Source organism: Peromyscus eremicus, unplaced genomic scaffold, assembly GCF_949786415.1.
Source record: "Peromyscus eremicus unplaced genomic scaffold, PerEre_H2_v1 PerEre#2#unplaced_71, whole genome shotgun sequence".
NCBI classification, from domain to species: Eukaryota; Metazoa; Chordata; class Mammalia; order Rodentia; family Cricetidae; genus Peromyscus; species Peromyscus eremicus.
Genome location: NW_026734312.1, coordinates 637169 through 661878, shown reverse-complemented (window position 1 = coordinate 661878; position 24710 = coordinate 637169). Strand labels below are relative to the sequence as shown.

At 44.6% G+C, this 24710-nt stretch overlaps 1 protein-coding gene and 1 long non-coding RNA gene across 2 annotated transcripts; one reads left to right on the top strand and one right to left on the bottom strand.

Moving 5' to 3' along the window:
• Positions 1-521: 521 nt before the first annotated feature.
• LOC131901320 (uncharacterized) lies at positions 522-5214 on the bottom strand. Its single transcript, XR_009376501.1, has 3 exons — positions 5153-5214; positions 1566-1681; positions 522-617 (listed from the first exon to the last, which is right to left on the bottom strand). It is a non-coding gene; the product is annotated as an uncharacterized LOC131901320 (long non-coding RNA).
• A 96-nt stretch (positions 5215-5310) lies between these two features.
• On the top strand, positions 5311-23366 carry LOC131901298 (disks large homolog 5-like). The gene is made up of 7 exons (XM_059252502.1): positions 5311-5317; positions 5431-5469; positions 16391-16498; positions 19556-19715; positions 20953-21096; positions 21871-22075; positions 23346-23366. Exons 1-7 carry the CDS (start codon positions 5311-5313, stop codon positions 23364-23366), a joined length of 684 nt encoding a protein of 227 aa, XP_059108485.1.
• Positions 23367-24710: the final 1344 nt, after the last annotated feature.

Below are 24710 nucleotides of genomic sequence, written 5' to 3'. Positions count from 1 at the left end.
TTGCCAAAAACTTTCACATTAATCTGTCAGAAAATGTCTTGCTGACCAACATCTCTACCCTCCATGTTGTTGTAGCCCTCACAGGGGCCACTTGCTGTTGAATGTCAGGGTTCCCAATAATTCTTGTCTCAGGTTTTTCTGTCTCAAGTTCATTTGTGATGCTTTCTTTTCTTTAGAAGTAGAGTCAACAGACCTATTGACAGGGGCTTGATCACCTGGAGGTCAGATGGTATTTTCCTCACTGGTGAGATCACAGCTATAAGGGATGTCTTCTGAGCAGACCTCGATCTGAGGTGGAGAGCTTCATGGGTTCAAGGCATCTTTGGCTTCTTTGGCCTCCTCAGTTCTCTCAAGATCTGCTATGTGAGAAGGAAAGGCATTCAGACCCAGAAGCAGCCTGACTGCGCCACAGGCTAAAAAAAAATCAGGGCCTATTCACACTGAAAGCCAAAGTCAAGATCCCCCAGTCCCCCACCAACACCATGTTTGCTGGGGATGGGATATAAGGGTGGCTCACTTGCCTGTGACACTTATTGCTCCTGATGCAGCAGCTTTGTCTGCAGGAGGCTCTCATCCTAGGCTGTGCCTGTTCAAACTCAGACTGGAGATTTTCTGACCTAGAGAAGGAAGGCAGTTAGGGAACAGGCCTGGTGGGGACCTGCCATGTCAGCTGTTGAGCCTGAACCAGCTCTAGTCAGCTGGACAATCCAGCATGACCTTTCAGCTGAGGTCATTCCCCACATTCCCCAAGGGAGAAGGGTCAGAGTACAACTGAGCCTGCATTTTATTCTCAGCTTTTAAAATCTACTAGAAGATGATTTGAGCACTACACTGTGCTGGGCAAGGAAGTGGATACATTTCTCCAGTAGTCTAGATACATTATTTGGAAAGATAACAGTGTACCAATGTCTGAGTTACAGTTCAGGTCAGATAGGCATGGCCTTGATTAGATACCAGGTGAATGTGAGCAATATGGGAAACTGAATGTAGACCCTCTAGGGGATCCTACAAAATAAAAGCAGTGAAGGATCTGATTATTCCTTCAGTATACAAACCTGCCTAGGTTCAACTCCTCAACCCCTAAATCTTCTTATAACAGAAAAATCTTTTCACAGGAAAGAGATGCACACTGCAGAGAACCTGTAATCTGCAGGAGTGTGCTGCATGCAGATCTGTGCAAAGGTAGGACCTTCTCTCTAAAGATGATGTTCTGGAAGGAAAATAAAGTGACAGGAGCACACACTGTCCTCCACAACTAATGCTTCTCCTGCTAGGTTGAGGACTACCATAGGGAGATTTGTTGGGAGACACAGGGGACAAGGTACTAAGAAGATATCAGAGAGCTCAGAAGGGAATAAGGGATACACACTCCCCAGAAACACTGCGGAACAAATATAGTGTTTCCTGTAGAAGTTCTTATTGACTGGGCCAGCACAATACCCTGAGGTGTTCTTTCCCTGGCTGTGGCTGGGAGCTATTCAGATGGTGGGAATCCCAAAAGGACAGAGATGCAGATACAGGTGATGTACATGGTTCTAACCACTCCTCCAAGCCTTGGCTCCTACCTCATCTCAGTGACACTGAAGTGATGTTGTAGCTTTTCTGCCAAGTCCCTTTGCTGGGTGACCAGCTCCTTCTGCTTCAGCAGGTCCTTCAGTATTTCATCCAGACTCTCTTGCTCCTGTTCATTAGAAGACTGTGTTCTCAGTGGAGGCTTGCTCACTCATATGCACACAAACTCATGAACACACACAAGTACATGTGTGCACACATACAACCACACTCTAATGCAGTAACATGTTTAATTTCCCAGCTAATGTTAATATAAGGAGCAATCACCAGGGATACTATTGAGAAGAAGATTAACTTTTGTAGGATGAGAGAAGAATACAGTGGCCATGAGAAATAGGCAGCTCAATCACTGAAATGCCTCTCCTGTGAAACTAATGCACAGACTTGTGGACCTCTCAGGTACTGGTTGGTTAGCCAACCCTGCTTAGGAAGTTCCCCAGGCTGTGCAATATAGGAATGTTCCCCAGCACAGGACAATTGGAGCAGCTCACTGATCTTATTCACTAATTCCCAGTTGGCCCCAAGGTGAGCAACTTCCTCCAAAAGGAACACCCTTAACCACAGGCTGCCTCATGTCAGAGAAAACTAGAAAACCCACGAGCCCAGGAACCTAGAGAATTTCCACAACAGAGAATCAAAATCAGTAATTCCTTCCTGTAAGGTGATTGTGTCAAGGATTTCTTTGAGCAACAAAAGGCTGAGTATATCAGGGCCAAATGATTACATGTATTATTTCATGCTGAACGATTCATGGAAGGGCTCAATCACATTGTACTTTTTCACTCAGTGAATGTAGACATCTAGATAGTTTCTACTTTGAGGCTACTCTGAGGAATGCTGCTACAACACTAATGTCCCCTAGCTTCTCCTTGGACACCTACTTCATGTTCTGGAATCACTGGTTCACCTGTGAACTGCAGTTTAACTTTCTGAAGAAGAGTCTGTGGCTTCTCACTGTGCTATATTATGTTATACCACCAGCAATGTCTGAGAGTCCTCATTGCTCCCAACCCTCCATGAGGCTGATTTTAACGCAGAATGAAGAATTTTGAAGAAAAGCAGTTACTGAGTGCTACAGCATGTGGTGAGTGCTTTAGACCATCATGAGTCTAGTGTGTGCACTGAGACAGCCCCATTCTCATACCACAGCCCAGCTAGGTAATTTCTGATGAACTTAGATGCAGCTAGAACAACATTGTAAATCAGAATCCCTCAACAAATAACATCCAGTCCTACCTTCAAGGAAAATGATAACTGAGAAAAGTTAGGCAAAGGTGGAAAGAAAGTGGTAGCAGGCAATGCGGATGAGGACAAGACAGGGCACCAGAAGACACAGTGAGCCACCTGACCATTGAATGTGCAGTCACCATTCACTCAGAGCAGAGAAGGGACACAAATCTTCAGTCAGCCTATCTTGCCTCTCAGACACCTTGATTTGCCACAGTGACCTCCTCCTAAACTTCATGTACCATATTTCTTTGGTGTGCTCCCAAGACTTTTTTTGTAATAAATATTATTCCCTCTACAATTACCTGAAAACCATTGGCCTAAAGTAGTTTTTCTGTCCCTTTGTTCTAGTGAGCTAGGTGGACATGTGGAAAGATGGGCAGCAGCATACAATATTAGAAGGATGCAAAGTGAGTGTGCACAGTACTTTTTCAACAAAGTTGGACTCCATCATCATTAAAGATGTTTCACATACAAAAAAGTGAACATATTGATGCATCCAAACACATACTTGCACATATAAGCATCCATACACACAGACATACACACACAAGCACTTAAACCTATACATACAGGAACCATAGACACACACAACCAGACATGAGCACATACACACACACACAAAGTGACACTATCATGCACACAAGAGGTGGCAGACACACACAGAGACACATAAAAACACAAATATAGGTCCACACACAGAGAGATATACAGAAATGCATCACACAGAAAACACCCAGCACACAAACACACACACACACACACACACACACACACACACACACAAAGTGACACTATCATGCACACAAGAGGCAGTAGACACAAACAGAGACATACAAAAACACACGTAAGTCCACACACACAAACAGAGACACACAAAAACACACATATAGGTCCACACACACAAACAGAGATGTATGGAAATGCATCACACACACACACACACACACACACACACACACACACACACACACACACACACTTCTGATCCCAGAATGGTCAGGTAGAAAAGGCTGCCTTTCAGAAAGTCTGCTGCAACGGGGGAGTGGGTCCATGCTGCTGTCTACAAGACTCTTAGACTCAGCCAGGCTCTGCTACCCTGGTCTGCCCTTACTTTTACTTTCATGAGCTTTATCTATCCCAAGACTCACTGATCCCACAGGTTCCAAGTTGATCCATCACAGTCTCTCTATTAAACCTACCCTGGCTCCTCCACAGAAGACCCTGCGTAGCTCAAGAAAAAGAAAGTGACCCATGGTCAAAACCCAGGAAGTTTATAACAGGTTGCAGTGCATGTGATATGAAAACAGCTCCAATGTCAGTCAGAAGGAGGCCAGTGAAGTGACCTGCACTGCTTTTCAGGAATGCAGCACTCTACACAGCTCTGAGAGGGAATCTGTTCTAAGATACAGTCATGCACATGATGTAGAAACACAATGTCAACAAGAAGATGCACTGTGGGATTCTCTGTTGTGAAGTCAATGAGACAAACCAGACATTTCCTGTGGTTTTAAGCTCTGTGCCTACTGTTTATTTTAAAACATCTGTATTGTGTGACTTTTGTTATTTATTAGAAAATACATTAACATCAAAACAATAAAAGTAAATGAAGAAAGAGAAAGCTACCACATCCTTCCTCTTTCTGAGCAATTGAAAGTTGTAGGAATTGGATGAGAACAAACAAGACAGAAGGTCTGCCTTGGAGGACAGGAGATCCAAAGAGTGCTGGCCAGCCAGATTAGCCCAAACAGAAAATTTCAGGTTCAGAGAAAGGCCTGAGCTCCAGGGAATAAGAGAGTGAGCAATGGATGACAACATGGGATTTCACTATGTAGCCTCTGAAGACACCCACCAACGTACACATTTACACTCATCTGCATAGATCACACATAGACCACAGAAATCAGAAGTGAGCAGGAAACAATGAACAGGACATCATGCTGAATAAACAGTTGAATTTAGACTATGATAATCATGTGTTTCAACTGAGACCTACAATATAGCAATGCATCCCTTGAGGCCTAAAACTTCATAGGGCAGCACACAGCTTATTTAGACTATGTTGAGGGGATTGGGGAAAATGTTCTCTTGAAGCTTCAAATCTGTCACCCCAACCCTCACCCTGTCAAAGTCCTCGCACATGTATGGTCATTCAGGCAGCTCTGGACTGGAAACTCCAGGATGCTCCCAGAGAACTGTCCAGCACCATGCCCAGAAAAAGGACTGACAAGGTGGTACTAAGGCTTCTGTCACTATGAACCAAGAGCTTGGCAAGAAAAAGAACACATTGGGATGCAGGAAGAAAGGAGAAGGCCACATGCCACCCAAAACGTTGACAATGAGAACCACTCACTTTGCACTGGCACTGGGCTCTAGTCCTTGAAGGCTGCTTCGTCCCTGTGATCTCACATGACCTTTGCAAAGCAAATGAGCCACAGGCCACTGACATCAACAATGAAAGCTTTGTGATGTTCCCTAAGTACCTCCCTGCACAGCAGCCCTCTGATCATAATGACACGTAGGTGTGTAATTTGTGACTGACCCAGCTCTCTGAATGTACTGCATCTTCTAGGAGAGCAGGAAGGTTTGCTTGACAATTATCCAGTTTCTTGCAAGAGGCTAACTCTCCAGAAAGACCTTGGAATGATCACAGAAATCAACACTTGGATGGTATGTAGATGGGAGTCTGGATGGATGGGTGGATGGTATATGGGTGTCTCTATGTTTATGGTTGGAAGGTGGGCACCTGCCCCTGCTGCCTCAGCTTACCTGCTGCTGCTCAGCAGAAGGGTCACAGATCATCTCATGGGCCTCCTTCAAGAGCCTCTTCAGCTCCTCACAGGACTCTTGCATTTCAATCTGCTCCTTCCACAGCAGTCCGTTCTTCAGTCTCAACACATGTACACTCTCCTTCAGCTGAGTCCAATCTCGAAGGACCTGGCTGTGGAGGTAACTGTACAACCGCCAAAATATGGTGAGCCCTAGAGAACCTTATTTGCCATTCCTACCCCCAAATACCACCAACTCTGAAAAGTCCCAGACCGCAGACAGCCCAAGAACGGAGCTCTCAATTGCCAAGTCAGCATCACTCGGAGGCAGGCCAAATCCAGAGAGTAACCAAATTCCAGAGAGATTCAAACTACTTCTGAAAATCCTCATGCCAAAAGGGATCCTGTGCCTCTGAGAACAAGGTGCAGCCCACAACTGTGCTTAACTGATCATGATATTGGGAAAACACCAGCAGGTAGAGGGAAAACGCTCTCAGAAGGAGGGAAGAAGTCCCAACAGGAATAAATTCTGTCTACAGGTCCCATGGAAACCAGGTCTGTGAAGCCCCTGCCAGTGCCCAGAAACCTGGGCTGCCACACATCCCCTTCATGGTGCAAACCATTTTTCTGTCTAAGGCTCCCAAGGCTGGCAGGACAATGATGGTAGGGCCTCTGTGTTTTTCCACACTTAGCAAAACTAAGTCCAAGATGCGCAAGTCCAAGGGCCACAAGGCAGGCTGCTTGCTAAGAGGCAGACAGGCTGGAACCAGAGCCCTCACTTTGGGTCAAGGACAAAGAAGGGCAGAGACAGTTCCTCTCAAGATAAATCAGGCACTTATCTGAAGGATTCAGTCTCCTCAATCAGCCCCGTGCACTTGTCCAAGGCATCAATGATCTCTATGGGCAATTTCTGCAGGTCAGACATCACCTGCTTATGCTCCATTTTGAGCATCTCAAGCTCAAAATTCAGCCTGTAGTAGGGCATGGGCCAAGGAGAAAAGAATTTCATGAACACAGGCCACAAGGATTACATGAATAAGGGTAGGTAATGGACTATCCCAGCCCAATGGATGCCACAGCCTGGCACTTACACATTGGGACCTCCTGTTGCTTACTAAATTTCCCATCCTGTCCCTGAGCCAGAAGATGCAGCTGGTCCAAAGAGGGGTGCCAGGGATACATGAGCTCCCTCAGTGGGCCTAGAGTTATAGATTAGCTCTCTAAGAACTTCCCAGGAGTCTGTGCCACATATCTGGGCCCACCAGAAACCTATGATGACATTTCTCCTGTCTTCACAACAGGGATTCACATATTTGGTGTCTATTGCTGCACAGAGGACCAGAGCACACAATGAGAATTTGCAGGGAGGAGTCCCAGTTTCAGGATGGCTTTATAAACTCCACTGGGAATTCCAATGTTCCACCAAGATGAGCACAGTGCCCAAGAAGCGTGCTGCTCAAAGTGGGCTTCCCTGGCCTCAGCAGTGCCATCTGCTGGAAACTGTGTAAAATTCTTAGACCATGCCACAGAGCCCGGACACTCAGGAGCACATAGACCCACACAGACACACAGACACACAGACACACAGACACACACACACACACACATACATACATACATGCATACATACATACATACAGACAGACAGACAGACAGACACACACACCACATACAATCAAGATCCCCAATAAATATAGGGAGGTGTCACTATTTCAGAGTATAAGGCAGAAGACCAGAAAGAAGCAGTGAGGAGCTCCAGGCCTTCCTGCTACAAACTGAGATGGATGAATGGGACAAGGTCCCTCACCCCAGCTGCTGCTAGGAGCTTTTAGACACAAACATCCACTGGTCAAGTACAAAGACTCACAACAAACAAACAGGACCTAGCATCTCCCACAAGCCAACATTTGTCAAGGCATCTTGAAATGCATGTTGAGAGCTTTCACACTACTGTCCCTATCCCCAGACTATGATTCAGGCCACAGGCTCTGCTTTTCATTTGTAGGAAACAGAACAGCCTGTGTCCCCATCTCACTCCTACCCAGGGTCCAGGTTCTGCCTCTTGAATGCACTCAGGAAGTTTAGTTTAGGCACCAGGACACCCTGGATGTACAGTCTCCTGTTCCTCAGGAAACCTGGGCTTGATACTGTGGTATCAAGATGGTCAGCAGAGAACTGGGCCTAATGACTACCTGTTGTTCAAATCCTTGTTGGTGTAATTGGCTAGGATTCCACGCAGCTCATTTCTCTCACATGTCATATTATGTAGCTGGCTTGTGAGTTTCTCTATTTTTTTCATCTGCTCCTCCTGCTCAGTGGAGGTGGAGATTTGGGATGGTGGCTCCTCTATAGTCCCTGCAGGTAGATAAAGAAAAGTGAACTTGTATACTTGAATGGCTTAAGGTTAATAGAGTCCATGATGAGTCCCAAGAAGTCCGAGGTAGAGGAAATGCTAAGGACCCAGTGAAACTCTCAAAGAGCAGGGCAGCTATCCTCAAACTGGTACCCATGATCTATGTCTCTGTCCTCAACCAGCAAGGCTAGGCTTGTGCCTCACTCCCTAGTGCAGTCCCCTGGCCCTGGAAGACATAATGTATCCCAGCCATGTAGATTTGTAGGATAGTGTCAGCTCATATCTGATGTGATGCAGGTAAGACTTGATGTCCCTAAAGCTTAGCAGCACCAAATCCTGATCACATGTGCCCAGGACCAAAGCATCTGAATGTCTGAGGCCCTGGTAGATGGCCAGGAGAATTTCCCTCCGTTTTTATTAGCATCAGATTCCCATGCAAACTGTAGGCATCCACTAGGATAGAGTGAAGCAATACCCTACCCAGAGAGGGACAGCTCATTAGTCAATCAGTTCCTTCTGTCCCTCTTTGCCAGTCTGAATGAAATGAAGGAGTTTCCAGAAAAGCAGCTGCAGCCTGAATAATTCATGGCTTTCTTAATGTGACCATAAAAGACTCTTGACTCTTGGTCAGCTCTTAAGAAGCCCAGAGAAACAGGATAGGCCCATTGCTTCCCAGAAGCTCCCGGATGCTGAGCCTCAGCTCAAGTTCACCTCCTCCAAGAAGCTCGCTATCCCCTGCTCAGGATTCATTTTCTTCACCAAACCATTTATTCCTCCAGGTTTGAGACTAAGACCAAAGGCAAGCTTCCTTTGCCTCTCTCTGGTCAGTCCGTGTTCTCTATCCTCTCTCCCAAGCAGCCATCTCAGCCTTACACACATGTCTATGGACACTGAACAAATACCCTACAGGCATCACAGAGAATACCACGGGCTCTCCAGGATACAACAGAATTTCCAGAGAAGGGACTACCAGGGCCATCTCCATGAGGCCTCATCTATCAACTAACCAGCTCTTCTGCAATGCACAAAAAGCCATGTTGCCCTTCTCAGGAGCCTTTCCAGAAACATAAGGAAAGTACTTCAGTACATTGTCTTTACAAAGCCACAGATCTCTTCTCTATGCTTCATTTGAATATTTTTACTAGTTCATGTATGGGAAGTTGAAGTCTCTATTCCAAACACATCCGATGAAATGGCTCATCAATTCTTCAGATCTCTAACCAATAACATGAGAAATAAAGGTTGCTAGGGTATTAGGTCGGGATGGTGGAGAAGAAAATCGGTCCGCTGATGTGAACAAGCAAATTGTGGAGAATCCCCAAGACTGTTATAGTATGTGGGTGTGTTGAAGGTTGTGGGTGCCTTGTCAGAACAAAGGAAAGTCCCATAGTTAATGAGGAAAATTACCCCAAATCATCAGCAGAATACATTCCAGCCCTCATGATGTGAGCAAATGTGTGATCAACTAGTGACATGTCAGGCTGGAGATGATAAGGACTGGGGCTCTCCAAGTGAGCCCTGAGACACAGGAGCAAACATTCCCACAAGTGTAAGGCTCCATTCCTGCCTGAGTGCTTGTGGAATTTGAAGAGAGACGAATGGCTAGTGAGAGGCTACACACAGACATGCAAAGGCATGTACAGAAAATCAAATGTGTCATAGTCATGGGGATAGTATGTAGTGTGTCACTGCTGTGGTGTTTCACCTAGAGCTACACAAGAGCCAAATTCCTTGACTGGAGCCTCCTGTGACAATGCACATGCCCTTAGGAAAGGTGACACAGTCCGCTTAAATTACAACATCCATCAGAGCATGAGAGAGGCAGGCAAAGGGCACAAGAGGACAGGTTATTAGGGGTCCTTCACCATAGACCTTTCCGACAGAAACACTTCACACTTTTAAATTTATTGACAGTTCTGAAATGAAGAACTAGCACAATGTTTGGTCTGGATTGAAAATTCACCAGAAGTCTAGAAGTTCAGAAGCATACTTGGTGGATCCCAGAACAAATGAGTGATGTGAGGCAAATTATGTCCTTTAAGATGTTTTATCACATCAACAAGTCATGCTAGACAAGGTGAGCTATCTCAGTAATACCCAATTCTAGACGTCAAAGCACAGCACCTGCCCTACATGCTACCTCATCTCAGTTAATCCTTACACACTGAAGGATGCTCAGAAAGTGACTGACAGGTGAGACTTTGCCCAGGCAGGTTCTGAAAGCCCAGACTTGAGTCTCCCCTCTGTGGATGTCAGTTCTCCCATCTCTCTATAGAGGGGTGGATGTCTTAGAAGTCAGCTGGTTTCCTCTGTCTCCCTAGACAATGTGACACAGTGGACAGCTTCTTAAGGCTTACTCACAGTTTCAGAGGATGCACATTGGCTGCAGAGCCCTCAGCCATGTGCTTTCAGAGTCTAGAGAAAATTGTTACTGTCCACAAGCACTCAGGCAGTATAGGGATGCCAAAGTCACTTGCTCTATGCTTCAGAGTCTTATGTTAATGGAGAAGCCATACAGGGGCAGAACATAGTCACTAGATTCACAAAGCCATCCTCACTGACATTCCAGGACATTCAGAGCTACCAGGAAGGGGACAGTCTCAGTCCAGGTCCACTGAATCTAACAGTTCTCAGGCTGACCTGATCTGTGTACCACCCACAACAGGGAACTCAAAACTTTAGGGATCCCTGGAAGACAGTAGCACTTGGTGGATCCTGCCCTGCTACTGGTTATAATGTAAAGTATCAGAACCTATGGCTTTGCAAGGGTACTCCCCTTTCCCCATTATTACTGGCACACAATGAAAGGACTCCAGTGAATGTGAAACACAGTTATATCACAGAAATCTCATTAGTTCCTCTGTGCCTCCTTTCCCACTCAGAGTGAAAGCACAGGGTACCCAGCAAAGCAGTTTCAGCCTTTCAATTCCTGACTCTGCCAAACGAATCATCATGGATCCTTGATCTGGGTCTGCTCTTTAGGAACCCAGAGAATCAGGATAGGCCTATTACTTACCAGAAGCTCCCAGTTCCTGAGTCCTATCCCTGGAAGGCTCAAGCCTAAAAACATTCAGAAAACTCCCCAGCCCATTCCCAGAACTCACTGAGTCTTCCCCAAAACAACTTATTCCCCCATGTTTTCCAGGGAGATCTAGGACCAGCTTCCTTCTGCCTCACTCTGGTCTCTCCATGCTGTCCATTCCCTCTCCCAAATAGACCTCTGAGTCTGGATAACATGTCTAGAGGCCAAACTTGTGGTCAATGAACCAATGTCCTAAAGAATGTTGGTGCTGCTTCAACACTAGTGACATCACTGGGGATTCCAAGAGCTGTCCAGGATACAACAGAATGCCCAGCAAAGGGTCTGCTGATGTCATGGGGCACAGTCTTTGCCTCCTTGCTAATTAGTTCTCCATGAACTGACCAGAAGCTGAGGTTTCCTTTCCAGGAGTCTCTCTTGTGACACAGGGAAGTCATTCAGCACCTCCTCCTTCCAAAGCTAGAGATTTCTTCGGCCTCATTAGAATCTTTTCACGACTTTACCCAAGGCTATTTGAACACTCAGTTTATAAGCACTGCCTAAGAATGACTCTTCCCCTCCTTAACATCCATACCTAATAATATGAGAAATAAAGCATGTCAAGGAATTAGATCAGGATGATGTGAAAGAGGAGGGTTGAGTTCTTTGAAGTGAGCAGCACCTGAGGAAAGCTAAGGTTAAGGGAAGATGGCCACTGAGAAATTGTAAGTGAGCTGAGACTGTTATGAGACCCTAACTGTTCTAGAATTTCCTCTCTACATGTCTAGTGTATTAGCTAGAGTTCTATAGAGAACAGAAGTTACAAAATGAATCTCTCTATGGAAAGGGTATTTGTTAGAATGGCTTATAAGCTGTGCTCTAGCTTATTCAAAAATATCTGGCTAGGAATGGAAAATCCGAGAATCCAGTAGATGCTCACTCCACTAGACTGGATGTCTCGGCTGGTCCAGTATATGCTGGAATCTTAAAGAAGTAGGCTTTAATGTCAGTGAAGGAATGGATGTTCTAACAAGGAGAGTGCAAGCAGGGAAAGAGTAAGAGCTTCCTTCTTCCATGTACTTCTATATGCTTCCAACAGAAGGAGTGGTCCAGATTACATCTGGATTAAAGATCTGAATTATAGGTGTGACTTCGTACGTCAAAGGTTCAGATGAGAAGTAGATCTTCCTACATCAAAATAAGCAGAAATCTCCCACAGATGTGCCCTCCATTTTTGGTTGTTAGTTAATCCCAGATATAGTCACATTGACAGCCAAGAATAGTCATCACAGTCTTATTCCCCTGTTCACTAATATTCATGAGAAAAGGGCTCCCTTAGAGAGTGATAACAAGGAGTGAAGATAAATATAAATCATACCTAAATCACCTGTAGATCTCATGGTCATGATGACTTTTTGTGGCCTCTTTTTGATCATGGGTGGCTAAAATAGGATGAAATACCATTCTTTGCTTTATTGGGTAGGAGGGGATTAGATAGATACCCAGACACAAAACAATGTGGTCTCTCTCTATAACTGAAGATTTGAAATTCAAATAATTATGTTATGTCTGGTAATAACTGTGGTGGAAAGGTTCTAAGAGATAGAAAATGGTTTCTCTTCAAAGAAAAGAGAAGAAAGCAAACACACTGTATTTGTCAGAAAGAGCCATGTGAATTTGGACTTGAACTCCTCCAGACCACATCTTGCTCACACCATGCATTCTGAGAAAGGAAAACCTCCTATTTAAATTGGAAGACCCAGGAAAAATTTATGTGAGGTCTTCATTGTAAACAGCAGTCATAAACCTCCTGTTGCTTTAAAAGCAAAGTGGATTATTAAGATTTGAAGTTTCTCTGATGGTCAAAGAGGCAGGATTTGGAGACAGCAGCAATAGGAAACAAATCATACTCCAGAGTTAAATCATTGTACAGAGCTCAGGACTAACACCAGGATCATGAGTTTGGGCACTGCAGTGTATGCCACCAAGAATACTGGCATTAGACAATGTGCCTGGTGCTGCTTTAGAAGCTTTCAACATTCATGGCTCTGAAAATGGGATGCAGCCTTTCCCAAATCATCAAGCAGAATGGACTCCTCCATTTCTCTAGAACATAAGCTCTGGCATGCAGTTGATGATTCAGGCTTGTATATGGGACCTGGTCTCTGTAGTAAGGGGTAGGATTTCTGATAGGAACCTCTCCACAAAACACTGGAAGGATGGTCAAAGGTGCTGTCAGCCAACAGGTCCTCCCCATGCTACCCTGCAGCCTTTAGAAGAGGCTTCAGTAGTCAAATTTACCAACTTTTCCTTTGTGCCTTGGGCTTATAATCACTCATCATTTTACTGATTATTTCACTTCTGCCATAAACCATATTGAATCATTTTTCCTACAATGGAAATTTCATTTTGAACATAGAATCCTATTCATGCAGGGCCAGTATTCTTCATAGTAAGCTGAGGTTTATGTTTTCCCCTTCTGGCTTGCTGTGATGGCTAATCTTGGCTGTCTATTTGACACACAGTTGAAGATTTGACTCCATCAAACTGGCTTGCAGCCATGATTCTTTGGCATTTTCTTGTTGCTAACTGATGGAGGATGGCTCAGCCCTCTGTGGGCAGTGCCATCCCTAGGCTTGTGATCCTGGGCCTCAGAGGAAAGCTAGCTGAGCAGAGCAGTACACAACATTTTGTGTGATTTCAAGCACCTGCTTTGGGATCTTGCCTTGGCTTCTATTGATGATGGACTGCAACCTTTGAGGTGAATTAGCCGTTCACTTTCCTAGATTGGCTTTTTGGACTTTTATCACAATAGAATGTTAACTAGAACACTTGCCATATTCTCGGGGCATGCTCTCATAGTCCATCCTTCTTCCAGCCTGTAGCCTCTTTTTTCACCAATCACAAAGTTTCTGGACACTGAAATTTATTGCAATATCAACTCTACCAATCACACCCACTGCTTACATTTCTCTGTTAAAGTATTTTTTTATTTTTTTCCATCTCATATATCATGTTTCTCTCTAATATATCATGCTTCCCTATTTTACCCTTTTAAAATTATCTCTGAATGCTCCTGCCTGTTCCACTTTAAAAATTATCCTTTGCCCAATAATAGAACATTTATGGACACATTATTAAGTTCCTTAGAAAGGGTGGTATATTGTATTTAATAGCATGCTTTTAAAGTGTGCTTGTATAAAATGTCTTCTCATATATTTTTAAGCATTTTGTGAGTGGAACTATTTCCCTGATTTCTTTGTCAGTATGTTTGTGATTGGTATACAGGAAGGCCACTGACTTTTGTGTGTTAATTTTGCAACCCTTCACTTTTATGAATCTATTTATCAGACTTAAGGGACTTCTAATACATTTTAAGATTTAATTGTTTAGAATCCTATCATATGCAAATAAGAGCATTTTGACTTCTCCCTTTTCCATTTGTATCCCTTTATCTCCTTCAGTTGTCTTATTGCTCTTGCTAAGAGTTCAAGTACTATATTGAATAGGAGGGGAAGGAGTGAATATATTTTTCCTTCTTTTTTTTGAATTGCTTTGTGTTTTTCTGTATTTAGCATGATGCTGCTGTGGGCTTGTTGTATAATGACTTTGTTATGTTGAAACATATCCTCTATATCCCTAGATATTCCAGGACATTTATCATTGATATATAATCATTTCATATACTCAGAGGGTCATATTGTTTTTGTCTTTCATTCATTTTATGTGGTGTAATAAATACATTGATTTGTGTATGTTGAATTATCCTTGCATGTTTGAGGTGAAGACAACTTGAACATGGTGGATGTTTTTTTAATGTGATCCTGAGCTTGATTTGCAAATATTTTATTGAAACCTTGTATTTATATGTTCATCAGGATAATAGGGCTATAATTCTATCTATCTATCCATCTATCTACTCTCTATCTACTATCTATCTATCTATCCATCCATCCATCCAACCATCCATCCATCTACCTACTGGCCTGTCTTCATCTCTCAACACCAGGGTATCTCTGACTTAAAAAAGAATTTGGAAGAGCTCCTGATTTACTGCTCTTTACCTGCTGAGCCAGTTTATAAGCCCCTGACTTGCATTTGTATCTTATTTTAATTTTTGTTTTCCCCCTTTTTAATATTTATTTCATTTTGTATGTATACGGGTATTGTTCCTGCAGGTATGTTTGAGCACCACATTACGTGTGCTCCCATTATTCCCTCTGTGTGTCGTTGCATTTGCCGCAACCATGGCTGATTTCACTACTCTCCACTAGACCAAGCAGCAAATGCTGCATTCATGGGGAATTTTTAGTGCTTCACATTGGCCTCAGGACTCTGTCGTGCTCCTTAAACATGAATGGATCTGCCTTAAAAAACAAACAAAGTGAAAATTCATAAGGAAGGTCTATGGTTTAATAATTAATCTGTGAAGCAGAGGGCCCAGAACAGCAGCTTGGATCTCAGTCTGCCACCTAGCTGCTGTGAACCCACTTTCTAGCTTGTGAAACCTCAGTAAGACCCCCACTCTATTCCCTACAGACAAAGAGAAGCTTAAACCTGGATATCTTAGTGTAGATAAAACTCAGGCCAGTTTCAGGTTCCCAGATGGTGATATCAACTACAAAGTCAGGATGTTCGGCCACCTGGACTAATTGTCCATAAAATATCCCAATTCCAGAGACAGCTCATAAAACTCCTGACATAGTTGTTAAAAGGATGAGAGATCAAAGACTGGGAAAAAAGGAACTGATACTAACCGGGGAGAGGGAAGTGGGTTGAGGGGCAGTGAATTTTGTGGTCTTTGCCTTTAAGAGCTAGCCTTACAAAAAAGGGGAGCTCCTCTCAGTTTCACAGCTAGGAGTGAGTGTTTGGGACAAGTTCCCTGCTGTGCTGCTTTAAGGGAATTAAACTTTGCTTTTGCATTCTGGGCATCCTCGGTCTTCAGTGATCTCTTTGGGGACACAATCTGGGCATAACATTTGTTTCCCTAACCGGGAAACCCAGAGACCCCACCAGGACCCTCAAGGGTTCAGAGGTCCATTGACATCTACCAGTAAGAGCGCTCTCTGTCTTGTTTGTGTCTCTGTCTTGTTACTTTCATTTTGTACTGGTCGACCAATTTGTACTTTTCAGGCTCTCACTGGGACAGATGTGTCTAGACAGTGAACCTGGAGGGAAAGAGAGATGTCTCATTCCCCAATTTGGGCAAGGGATCCCCTGGTCCCGAGCCATTTGGGGCCACCTCAGAGGTGACAGTTTGTTTTCAGCAGCCTCCTCTGGAAAGTGACCAGTAGCCTCTCCTGTTCATTAGATGACCCATTAGGAGTATTTTTGGGTATCTTCCCCCACCACAGGAGGAAGTGCCAGCTTGTACTTGGAAATGGGAAATTGTTAGAGTCATTTAGTGTTTTATTGTGGTCATTGTTACTTTACTCTCTCTCTCTCTTTCAGCTACTATCTTCGACTTCCTTCTTCCTCTATGGGGCAGAACCAGTGTGCATATTGTAAGGAAGGACATTGGGCTAAAGAGTACTCCAAGAACAGGAATAAAAGAGGCAGGTCGGCAGGGCCAGGGAAGCATACTCCTATCCTCACCACCCTGGAAGAAGACCGTGACTAGGGGAAATGGGGCTCGGCTCCCCTCCCCGAGCCTAGGGTAACCCTGAGAGTGGAGGGGAAACCTATCCAATTCATGGTGGATACAGGGGCAGAAAGTTCAGTACTTCTGACACCTGAGGGCCCCCTATCAGGGAAACAGATCTGGGTGCAGGGTGCAACAGGCACCAAACCTTATAAATGGACTACCCAAAGAATGGTGGACTTGGGAGTGGGACAGGTAACCCACTTGTTCCTGGTTATTAGTGAATGTCCATACCCCTTGCTGGGTCATAATTTGCTCACCAATATGAGAGCACAGATCCATTTCACAGATGCAGGGACCTGCATTGAACAACCAGATGGAAAAGCCATTGGAGTGTTTTTAACAATGCCCTTGGAGAAGGAATACCACCTTCATAGGCAAAAGTCTGCCCCCAGCCCAAGTATGGACATCCTGCTATGAGAGTTTCCAACCATCTGGGCCGAGACACAGGGAATGGGGCTGGCCAAACATTGTACTCCAATATATGTGGAACTCAAAGCTAATGCAGACCCTTAAAAGTCTGCCAGTATCCCATGACCTTAGTGTCCAAGAAGGGGATCACCCCCCACATAAGGCGACTTCTGCAAGAGGGGTTCTTACTGCCTGTCCAGTCTGTATGGAACATACCCCTCCTACTGGCTAAGGAACCACAAACAAATGACTACCTCCCAGTCTAAGATCTCTGGGAAGTCAACAAAAGGGTAATAGACATTGACACCATAGTACCTAACCCATATACCCTGCTAAGTATGCTCCCACCAGACATAGAATGGTATACTGTTCTGGATTTAAAGGATGCTTTCTTTAGTCTTCCACTCGCCCCGAGCAGCCTGGGCTACTTTGCCTTTGAGTGGCATGATCCAAATATTGGAATAAGCGGGCAACTGACATGGGTCAGACAACTGATTGGGTCAGACAACAGCCCAGCCTTCATCTCACAAGTAAGCCAGGGATAGCTACTGCATTAGGGGCCGAGTGAAAATTACACTGTGCCTATCGGTCCCAACGTTCTAGACAAGTCGAGAGGATGAACTGGACCCTAAAAGAGACCCTTTCTGAATTAGCCTTAGAGACTGGCAGTGACTGGGTGGCTCTTCTCCACTATGCCTTGTTCCGGGTAAGGAATTCCACTTACTAGCTAGGATTAACCCCTTTTGAGGTCATGTACAGCCAGCCACCCCCTCTTATACCTAGTCTACAAACAGAACTGGTGGTGTAGATGGAGGATGCAGATCTCATTAAGAGTCTGAATTTCTGTCCCAAGTACAAGCGGACATATGGCCCCAATTGCGGGCCATCGATTCATCCTCCTCTTCTCCTAAGCCCCATAGCTACCAGCCCGGGGACTGGGTCCTGATCCACAGACACCAGTCCAGGACCTTGGAACCAAGATGAAAGGGGCCCCATGTTGTCATCCTGACCATCCCCACCACTCTCAAGGTGGATGGCATTGCAGCCTGGATCCACCACTCCCACGCTCAACCATCAGGCTCACTTGCCCCTCCAACAGGACACTGGGACAAGACCTGGGAGGCATCAAGACACCCCTCCAACCTATTGAAGCTGAAGCTCCACCAAAAGTGAAGCCCAACCTGCTCCTGCTGGTCCTGCTCATGAGAGCCCCCCAGGGGGCGGGCCACTCCAGCAACCCTCACATGCCCTGGAACCAGATTTGGCTGGTAGTTTGATGCAGAAACCAGTGTCATTGCCAACTCCAGCTCCTCAGCCAGAGAACCCAAGGACACCTGGTTTCCAGACTTGTATGTTGACCTCTGTGATCTGGTAGGAGAGGCATGGGACCCATCGGACCATGAACCTTTCCCTGGGTACAGGTGTATTCCTAGCCAGAGAAAGAGGACTAGGGACCAACACTTTTATGTATGCCCTGGACATTCACAGAGCCAGGACCAAGTTAAAAAAGGTGTGAAAGCTCAGTAAGACCCCACACTCTGTTCCCTACAGACAAAGTGGTCATCAATTTAAATCAAATAAGCTGAATATTATCTTCTGGCAGTAATTTCTGTAGGCTTCATAATGGGAAGTTGTTTTTTTTTATTTTATTAAATTTTCTATTCATTTTACATACCAACCACAGATTACTCCTATCCTCCATCTTTCCGTCCCCTAGCATTACCCCCAACAACTCACCTCCCATTCCCAACTCCTCCAAGGCAAAGTCTCCCATGGGGAGTCAGCAGAGCCTGGTACATTCAATTGAGGCAGGTCTAAGCCCCTCCTCCCTGCACCAAGACTGCAAAAAGTGTCCCACCATAGGCACTGGGCTCCAAAAAGCCCACTCCTGCACCAGGGATGGATCATGATTGCAATGCCTGGGGGCCCACAAGACAGTTAAACAACTGTCTCACATATCCAGAGGGCCTAGTCCTGTAGCATGGGGGCTCCACAGCTATTGGTCCACAGTTCATGTGTTTCCTCTAGTTTGGCTGTCCGTCTCTATACATTTCCCCACCATGATCTCAATGTCCCTTGCTCATAGAATCTCTCCTCTCTCTCATCGATTGGACTCCTGGAGCTCGGGCTGGCCCCAGCTGTGCATCTTTGCATTGCTTCCATCAGTCACTGGGTGAAGGCTCATGGGGCTCCTCAGCTATTGGTCCACAGTTCAAGCGTTTCCACTAATTTGGCTGATTATCTCTGTGAACCCTGCAGCCAAGTTGAATGCAGAGTCCAGGGCTATTAATAAACCTGAGGAGTCTGTCTCCTTAGTTACCTGAAGCATGTGTTAAAGGAGCAGAGGAAATCACTTGGCTGAGACACCTATCTCCCTTCAGAGAGATGGGAGACCTGAGACCCCTGGCAGGGGCATCTTAATCCAGGGCACAGTTCTTTGGGGTGTCACTGAATTGCTTGCTTACATCCTTTCTCAAACACCTTCTTAGGTCTCAGGGTGACCTGTTCATTCTCTATGTCTTGTCACAATGCAAGTTCACTTGTGTTCATTCATCTACCCACAGGGGCCTCCAAGGAGCCACCACCCACTCCAACCAGCCTCACAAAGAGACAAGTGAAGCAGAAGGTGAAGAGCCTGACCACTCAGCTCCAGGTGATGACGGCCCAATGGAATGATCTGAGAGATCGCCTCATCTTAGTAACTGAAGGATCCTTGGACAAGAGGTATTTACGGTTTCAAAATCCATGGTGACTGTCTTGGTTTCACAATTTCACCCTTAGTTCATTTGTCTAAAATATTGGCTTCTGGGAGGCTGGGTTCACCTTTAGGGTGTCCCATTGTCCAACACAATTTCTCTAAATGCTTCCCTGAAGCAAAACCTGACACATGGGCAGGAGTGAGATGGGGACATAGACTGTTCTGCTTTCTCCAAATGAAAACCAGAGCCTGTGGCCTCAATCACATAACTCAGGAATTGAGGCAGTAGTGTGTGAGTTCCCAGCATGAAATTGGAGAGATCCTGTCAAGTGGTGGCTAGTGTGAGAATGCTGTAATTTGTATTACTTGCCTGGCAAGATATTGTGTGCTGGATGATCCCAGTAGCAGCTGCAGAGGCCTGGTCCCACATCTTAATATGTGGCAGCAAGGCCTGGTACTGATGTCTGCTGCTCTTGGTCCTCTCTTAGATGATACAACTGCATGCATGAATTTGGCATCTCTCTGAGAACATTCTATCCCCCTTCCCTCTCTCAGTCTCTGATTCTCTTTCTCTTCTATCTCTCTCTCTCTCTCTCTGTATCTCTCAGACTCTCTCTCTTTCTCTCTCTATGTCTCTCTCTCATCCCTCTTTCTTGTGCATGTGTTTGTGTGTTTCTGCATATGTGTCCCTCTTCACCCTGCAATCAGGGGTCTGTGGTTGACCATGAAGAGTTGCTTATCTCAGTATCTAGATGTGCTCTCTATTGTGGACTAAGAACCCCATTTTAGGCAGCATAGCCCTTTGCCAGTCTGTTCATCTTGCTGCTAATGAGGAATGCCCTGGGGGAATTTATGAAGCTGTCATGATATTGCATCCCATCCTCAGAAATGCTCATGATGTGCTTTTTAGCCTCCATGTCAATATAGGCACTCTGGAATGAGAATCTCTTACTTGAAAACAAAAGAACCATCACAATTTCTAGTGGGTGAAGACCTATGATAGACTCGTGGGAACTCCATAGCAAGCTAGCTGGCATGACTCCTGAGGGAGCTCATTCAGTCCCAGCTGCATCCTTCTTAACACCCTGCCTTTGCTGGCTTGTGGCCAGAAGTGCAAGTGTAAGAAGCAGCTGGAGGTACATAGGAGCTCGAGTACATAGGAGCCATAAAGTGGCATCTCATGGGTTGAAATAGTACAGAACACACCATACTTTCATTTGCTATGTGACCTGTGTTCATTGAATTCTTTGCTTCTGTGTCCAGACCCTACCACAGGCTAAATCCTTTCTGGGAAAACATCAAGATGGAACATCAGCAGGTCATGTCAGACCTGCAGAATTTCAAGAATGAGAATTTGGAGGCCTCACAGAAGTTATGTGAGCTGACCAAGGAGAAAGTATTCCTTTGGTAAGTGCTTGTCTTGGCAGGGACCCCAACTGCTGTACAATGTCCAATTCTCATTTTCTTTGTCTCTGGACTGCAGGGTCTGCAGATGTGCTTCTAGTTTTTCTGTTTCTTAGCCAGCAGCATTAGCAAGCAGCCTTTGGACTTATGCCCCTTTACTCAGTTTTGCTAAGGTTTAGAGAGACTACTAGCTCCTCCAAGCACCATATTGTCATACTCAGTAGCCTCTAGATCAGTGGTTATCAACATTCCTTATGGTGTGACACTTTAATACATTGCTTCATTGTTTTGATGGCCTCCAACCATAAAATTATTTTGTAGCAACTTCTTAAGTGTAATTTTGCTACTGTTATGAATTTTAATCCAAATGTCTTCATAGGACATCTAATATGTGTCTCTTGTGAAAGGCTCCTTCTATCCCAAAGGGTTCACAACCCACATATGAGAGCCTCTGGTTAGGTAGAAGAACAACTGGCCTCTTGAGAGGGTTGTCAGGCAGGGACTGACTGCTATAGGATCTATTAACCCTTTGGGTCTCCTACTTCCCCAAGTGTACTTGCACATTACCTGCTGGTGTTTCCTCATGACAGTGGACTGATTAGGACAGGTGGGGTACTCCTCTTGTTTTTGGAAGTGCATGGCTTTCTGTTATTTTAGGGGGTTTTCAGAAATAGTTTGATTCTTGCAGGAAATAGCTGTTCTCTGCTTTTGGTCTTCTGTACCACTCTGATTACTGTTGAAGGTACTTGTTTACATCTTCCTGTGAACCTGGGATAGGGTTGGGTTGTTGAGGCATGGAGTCAGGGGTGACCAGTGCAGGCTGGCAAAGTCTTACTATGCAGAGGGTATTTCCGGTGATCTGCAGAGCCGGCTCCTGATGGAGCAGAGTCAGTTGAAAAAGAAGTTGGACATGCTGAGGCAAGAGAAGGAGAACCTACTGGAAGACTGGGTCCTGCTGAAGCACCACTTGGGTGACTTGAGGGTAGAGCAACTCAGAACTCAGAGTATTATGCTGGTCCCATCAACAAGAACTTCTGTCCAGCAAACAGTATGTTTGATACTCCCTGGGTCTCTACACTTGTGTCCCATTCCTCCCTTCTGATCTCTCTGGAATGTTCTCAGCAGGCTTTCCTTGTACTCACAGAGCTCTGCCTGCCTATGCCTCCCAAGTGATGGGATTTAAAGGTGTGTCTCACCATATCTGAAATTACATATTTATTCAGGAATATCACCTGTACGGCTGAGATTCGTACCCTTGTCACTATTTGATGTAAAAATGGCCTTCTTCATTGTCTGAGCATTTCCCATGTTAAGTGTACTGGGGATATAATAAGTTTAGTCATTGGCAGGATGAAGTCAGGCAGATGTCTCTGCTGAAAATTGTTCAGAACCTTCACAGAATGTTGTGGAACAGACTTCTCAGGAGTACCAGGATGTAGATTCCAGGCTGTAGGCCTAAGGATAACACAGCTGTTTTTATTCCCAGAGTTCATACAGTGACAATGTTCTGAGACATGAATCAAGAAATGTTGCTCTAGCATGACTGGCTCCATTTTGCAGGAGTGCTGATTTTTCCACATGACCTTATTCAGCTGTCTAGTTTGCAAAGTTGTATTAAGTCTATGTATAAAATTGAGTTGGTCAATGAAAAACTCATCATGAACAGTCTGTGTATCTCCACTATGTTTTATTTATGACTTTAATATGCTATTCCTTTTGTTTAAATGATGTCCCTAGACTGTAGGAAAAAAGTCCTGTTCTTTCTCATAGAGCACAGAACATACATTATTCATATAAACACCTGATACTTATGGGCAGAAAAGAATTCAAGGCCCAGCTATTCTGTGACACTTATTCCTTAGGTGTACATACAATGACTGCTGCCAAAGTTCAATGTTGACTGTCCAGCACAATTGAGTTTTTGTGATGTCAGAGATTGGCAGGTCACATGGCAGACTCCACCAGGACTCTGCCCTAACTGCCTTCCTCATCCAGGTCAGAAAATCTCCTACATGAGCTGGAACAGTCCACAGCTCAGGATGAGAGCCTCCTGCCAACAGAGCTGCTGCAGCATGAGCACTAAGTGTCATAAGCAAGTGAGCCACCATGACATCCCATCCCCAGCAACATGGCATTGGTAGGGTGGCTGTTCATCCTTGATTCTGGTTTCCTGTGTGTGAATAGGCCCTCAATTTGTCTACTCAGTGACCAAGCAAAGCTGTTTTAGATCTGATTGCCTTTTCTTCTCTCAGAGCACCCTTTATGAGAACTGAGGAGGCTGAAGGAATCCATAGTCAACTAGAAACCCTGACATTCTCCACTCTATGATCAAGGTCTCCTCAGAACAAGACATGTACTTCTAGCTGTAGAATCATAAATGAGGAAAATATCAAACACCATGCAAGTGGTCCATCCATAATCTAATTCATGTGTCTCTCTAGTTATGGAGTAAGGAAACCATCAGGAAGATGCTTGACATAAAAAAACAGCAAGAATTATGCAGAAAAGCTGACATTTACCCGCAAGTGTTTCCAGTGAGAGCCACAACAAGGTAGAGAGAGAATATGTTTCCATTCATAGTTGCTCTGAAAGTTTATTGCTATGAACTTTCGTTAGCTGACTGAGTCTTCAGCTCTTCATATGTGGATGGAGATATGTCCACAGAGACTGTGTTGCTGCTATCCAGACAAACCACACAAAGGAAGCATCATATTCTCACTCCAGTCGAGTGCTAGAGCTACTCAACTTCATGCAGATGTGATGGTGAAGTGAATTGTTCTGAGAAATGATTTAGAAAGGATGCCATCATGAGCTTTTATGTCTTTGGGCAGCAGATGCTCCCCATGTCCTTATTCAGTCTTAAATCGGCACAGAAACTCATGTTGCCTGACAGAATCATATAGTTTAAGATCAACTTTGGCAAGGGCTTAACCTAAAAGCCCCAAAGTGGCATGACTACACTTGTCTTGAAGAGACCATAATGCCAATTAGGGTTGTCTTCCAACTTGTGTCCAAATCCAACCACAGGGTATAGGATAGTGCTACTAAATCTGCAAGAAGAGAATGCTTCTTAGTGTAAATAGTTTGGGTTTGCTGTTGTGTTTGTTTCCATTCAGGTTTTGATGTTCTTTGTTTTGATTGGTGTTTGATACTTTTTGGTTCTTTTGTTCTTTGATTTTATATTTTGCTAAGGCTATACACTGGATATACTAAATGCCCTTTTATAGCCCCTCTTGAGTCGAATTTCTGTAATTTCATAAATAAAAAAGCAATTTCCAATTCTTCATTCTTAAAGTACCTTTAGTAGTCAGATGTGGTATTACACTCCTATAACCTTAGAACTCAACAGGCAGAGATGGATCTCTGCAAATTCCAGGAGGCTTAGGCTAGTAGGTTCTCAGCCAGGCAGGGTTGCAAACAGGGATGGTGTCTTGGGTTTGAATCACATGGCCTACAACATGAATATCCACTTCATGATGGAAAAAGATCCACATTCAACATACCACTTCACATGATTAGCTATTCAAAAAAAAACAGAGACTAGATACACACATGTTCATGACATGATCATTCATATCAGAATTTTTCAAAATATACCTGTATTTTTTAATGCATCT

Bases quoted from the DNA above. Each gene is read 5' to 3' on its own strand.
- LOC131901298 (XM_059252502.1), top strand. The intron at 21,097-21,870 runs GTAAGTGCTTGT...AACCTGGGATAG, and splicing joins AAGGAGAAAGTATTCCTTTG to GGTTGGGTTGTTGAGGCATG. The intron at 22,076-23,345 runs GTAGAGCAACTC...TTCTTCTCTCAG, and splicing joins ACCACTTGGGTGACTTGAGG to AGCACCCTTTATGAGAACTG.